This window comes from Schistocerca nitens, chromosome 1 (assembly GCF_023898315.1).
Source record: "Schistocerca nitens isolate TAMUIC-IGC-003100 chromosome 1, iqSchNite1.1, whole genome shotgun sequence".
Lineage (NCBI taxonomy): Eukaryota > Metazoa > Arthropoda > Insecta > Orthoptera > Acrididae > Schistocerca > Schistocerca nitens.
In genome coordinates, this window is record NC_064614.1 from 1298703606 (window position 1) to 1298708411 (window position 4806).

At 35.9% G+C, this 4806-nt stretch overlaps 1 protein-coding gene across 1 annotated transcript; it reads left to right on the forward strand.

Annotated features, from left to right (window-relative positions):
- The first annotated feature begins 1966 nt into the window (after positions 1-1966).
- LOC126239985 (uncharacterized) lies at positions 1967-4517 on the forward strand. The gene is made up of 2 exons (XM_049947897.1): positions 1967-4065; positions 4298-4517. The coding sequence occupies exon 1, from the start codon at positions 2297-2299 to the stop codon at positions 4049-4051; it is 1755 nt and encodes a 584-aa protein (XP_049803854.1). The 5' UTR covers positions 1967-2296; the 3' UTR covers positions 4052-4065; positions 4298-4517.
- The last annotated feature ends 289 nt before the right edge of the window (positions 4518-4806 follow it).

Consider the following 4806-nt stretch of genomic DNA (forward strand, 5'->3'; position numbering starts at 1 on the left):
TTACATTGTTTTCTGTATTATGAAAGATATGTCTTGGTTTGTCTAAATCTTTGACATCAACATCATCTGGTGCCAAGTTAATATAATACAGTCCTCGAGTCTGCTGTCTTCAGTCTGACATGTGAAATTTCAAGTAGTATTTCAAATGAAGTTTTTAATTACACATGCAAACAAAAGGATAAAGGTATCAATTGAAAGACAACATTGCAAAAAAGTTTTTATTTTGTTTATTGATATCGCTTGGGTTTCCACATCACCAACAGGCATACCAAGCACAATGCGTTACTCTCTGTTTTACATGGCTAGTTTCCACAGTAGGCCTACAAACCATGGAATGTACAGAAGCACACACACATCTAAAACTTAGTGCCAACAGTAATCATGGTCAGAGTCAACGTGAACATTTAATATTTCACTTTCAAGCTGCCTCAGTGCCAAAACAATATTTGCTTTTTCAGCAAAGGTGGGTTTCTTCAAACTGCCCTTTGGCTGTTTGTTACATTTACCAGGTCTTCGTTGCAGTCTTACCCTCTTGTTGCTGGGACGTTGAGGAGCTTCCCTGCAGTCTGACTGAAAAGTGACAGTGAATGAGCTGCATCTTTCTGAGGTGACATCAGGATTTTTGTGGACACTTTACCTAAACTGACACGGTTAATCAAAACTTGGTATGTGACCCTAGCTCTTGCGCCAGAGAGGTGTTCTCATGATCATTAGTATTTGTTTGCAGTGAACACAAAATGGCAGAAGCCTCTTATGTCACTGTTGTTTCAGTTGGTGTAAATGTGGCACTGGAATGTAATGCATACATCACTGACCCAGCATGAATGTGTTTTCATATGTTCAGATGTTCCACACAGGAACAACTAAAAGCATGTATGCTTATATTACAAATAGAACATGTCAACTTGCACTCCAATTTACATTCAATATTATTTAAAATCACGGCATGTGTTACACCACAATGTGTTTGCGATTGCACAAGAAACTTTGTGCCATCAGTATTGACTGTTATGTTCCTCTCCTTAACACTACATGAATCTTTGTTATGAGCCTCAATAACATTGATCCTATATGAATGGCCACCCTTATACAGTTTAACCATTCGAGCACTCTGTCATACAGTAATTTCATCAACACAACAAGTAGTTTGTCAAGCATATTATTTGTTTTTCCCTCTAGATAACAATATTTTAAAACCTCACGCATTCCTTCAAGGTGCATAATTGTATTTATACCCTGATTGCAATGGTGACAGTATGCCCACTGTTGAGGCTGGAATAAGTAATTTGAAGAGAAATATACACCAAAGTCTCTTGTACCTTCATCTGCTTGAAACTGCCCGACAAATGACTCCAGCAGCTCATTAAAACAGTCTATGTCCACTTCTTCAAGCAATGTACTAAGAGCCTTTGTACAACCAAGATGAACACTTTGCAGAATATATTAAGACATATAAGAAAATTTATAAGGAAGTAATTAAAACAGCCAAGACAGTGCACAATGACAAAGTAATCATAGAGACACCAAACAAGTTGAAAGCAATATGGAATATAGCATAAAATGAAACAAACAAAAGTGTTAAAAAGCAAGATGACATTGTATTAAAAGATGATTGAGGTGGGTTACGCAGAAATGGTATTCTATAAAATTACATAAATGACTATTTCATAAACACTCCAGTCAATCTGAGTAAAACTTTGCTAGTAATACTATTACCAAAGTTCAAAGAGAGCAAAGTGGTAATTCAATATTGCTATGTGCCACAAATAAATTAGAAGTTCTTAAGATAATAAAAACAATGAAGAATAAAATGTCCTCTGGAATTGACGAGGTACCAAGTACAGTCATAATTAAATGTGCTAGCGTCATAGCAGAACCACTCTCACATATCATAAACATATCATTAAGGGGGGACGTACATGAAAATGACCAAATTTGTGAAAAAAATTTTATTGGCTCTTCATTTACTACATGGTATTGAAATTTCAATTACCAAATATTACGTTCCAATTCCGCTTCTAAGGGGGAAAAAAATAATAATTTGTAATAGCTTGCACAGGGCGACGCCCCCCCATCTTGGTCTTCATCCTCTCGTATATCTATTTATACTGCGTTTTTTTCCAGTTTTGTGCAGTCACAATGCAGGGAACGTTTGTGTACTACATCAAGAAGGCTGTGGAATAATATCTCTGCCGCTGGTTTTATATTCTTTGATTTATAGCGTTTGTTTACGAGTGTTTGTTTGGAATACATTTTTACGAAAGTTGTAAGTAGACTTGTTATTATATTTTGCAGCATGCCGCGTTCTAGTAAGGTGTTTAAAAAGGTTAGAAAGTGTCAAGCTTCTCGATGTAGTAAAGACAACTTGAAAACCAGCCCCATAATAACAAATGGAAACGATACTTCAACCAAGAAAGCGAGTGCTTCGAGAAGGAAAATTGACAGCTGTCAATCACTTGATGATTGTGGCTCAGACACTCAAGCTACTAGTGGTTTTAGGCTTATTGATTTGAAAATACTATCTGATATTATATCATCTGCTTGTGTATGTGCTGACTGTGGTGCAAAAAGTTTGAGATTATATGACGAAGAAAACAGAATTGGAATAGTGTGTATGTTGCATCTTACTTGTGAAAGCTGTCATTCAGACACTGCTTTTAGAACTTCGGCATCAAGTAACCGGATATATGAAGCAAATATGCGTTTAATATATGGCATGAGATGTTTGGGCATAGGCAGGGAAGGTACCAGACTGTTTTGTGGGATCATGAACATGCCACAACCAAGTGCTAGGTACACCACTGGAAATAAAACACTGCTAAGTGCTCTTCAAGAGGAAGTGGAAGAAAACTTGAAGTCCTCTGCAAAGGAAGCTGTGAAGATGAATAGTGAACTAAAGACAGAAGCAGATAACACGCCAGACACCGATTTGTGTGTGTCATGTGATGGAACGTGGATGAAGCGTGGACATACATCACTGTATGGAGTATCATCTGTCATTAGTGTTGATACTGGAAAAATTCTTGACGTTCAGGTAATGAGCAAATATTGCTATAGCTGTGTACTCGGAAAGAGAGCTGGTGAAGTGGAAGAAAATAAGTGGCAGGTTGAACACAAGAAAGTGTGCTGTAGAAATTATTCTGGTTCTAGTGGTGGAATGGAACCTGCAGCTATGAAACTTATGTTCCATCGAAGTGTGGAAAAGTACGGTGTTAGATACACAAAATACCTTGGTGATGGTGACTCCAGCTCCTTCAAAACTGTTTTGGAAAGTGAACCTTATGGTCCCCATTGTGCTATAGAAAAGTTGGAATGTGTTGGACATGTGCAAAAACGAATGGGAGGCAGACTTTTAAAATTGAAACGTGAATTGAAGGGCAGGAAACTTGAGGATGGAAAACTTTTAGGTGGTCCCAACAGACTCACAGACAAAGAAATTCATTCTTTACAAGTGTACTATGGCAAGGCAATAAGGGACAACAGTGGAAATTTGAATAACATGCAGAAGGCTGTGTGGTCTATTTATTTTCATAAACTATCCACAGATGACAAACCTGTACATAATTTGTGTGACATATCGTGGTGCAAATTCAAGCAGGCTGAGCGTGATGGCATGAACTATTCACACAAGCACAGTTTACCTGTGGCTGTTTTAAGTGCTATAAAACCAACATTTAGGTGTTTAGCAGAGCCAGACCTCCTACGAAAGTGTGTGCATGGAAAGACACAAAACCCTAATGAAAGTTACAACTCACTGATTTGGAAACGTTGCCCAAAAACAACATTTGTTTCAACAATTATTGTTGAAATTGCTGCATATGATGCTTGTTTAGTTTTTAACAATGGTAATCTTGGAAGAATAAAAACTCTACAGAGGCTAGGATTTCATCCAGGAGCTTTCACCTATTCAATATTGAAGGACATCGATGACAAAAGAGTTGCTGCGGCTGATATTACAGCCAATAAAATTGAACAGCAGGTTAACCAAAGAAGACAAGCAAAGAAGAGACTGCTTGCAGATGAAGAGGAGTATGCATATGGCTTGCACTAGTTCACACAGAGACGGTAAGACCTAATACAAACACTATCAAATCATTGATTCAGTTTTCCCGTAACTTACATTTTTATAACTTTATGTACCTTTTTCTCAAAAACCACAAAAGGTAGAGAAGTGAAATTTGGTATATGACTAGTCAGTACTATAGTGAAAAATTCTGTGGAAGGAATTTTCATTTAATAAAATAGTAAGGTATTTATGGTAGAAAATATTCCTTAAATTTGATATATTATTTTTCAGGGAAATTGGGAGACCCGTAAAAACTGAACAAAAGAAGATATAAAAATTCTGCTCCACAGAGTTTTGTAATTATTTGGTATGAAAGTGTGTACAAAAATTCATTAACATTGCTCTCACAGTTTTCTCAAAAAAGGAACATTTGTAATTACATTGTTGAAAAAAAATTAATTGTTAATAATTAAAGATGTAAAAGGTCAATAAAAATGAAAATTTAGGTTCATATGCGCATAACATTTCTTAATAACTGTACCAAATTTGGATTGATTATCTTAAAAAATTAGAGTTTTATAAAATACTTTTAAAATTACTGCAGTTTCGTGTACGTCCCCCCTTAACAGAAGGGGTGTTCCCACAAAGATTAAAAATTTCAAAAATAAAACCATTGTATAAAAAAGGTAATATATATTATCATGTGGGAAACTATAGACCAGTAGCTTTCTTATCTGTATTTTCAAAAATAATAGAGACTGTCATGAAAAACATAATTAGAAATTACCTCGAAAAATTCA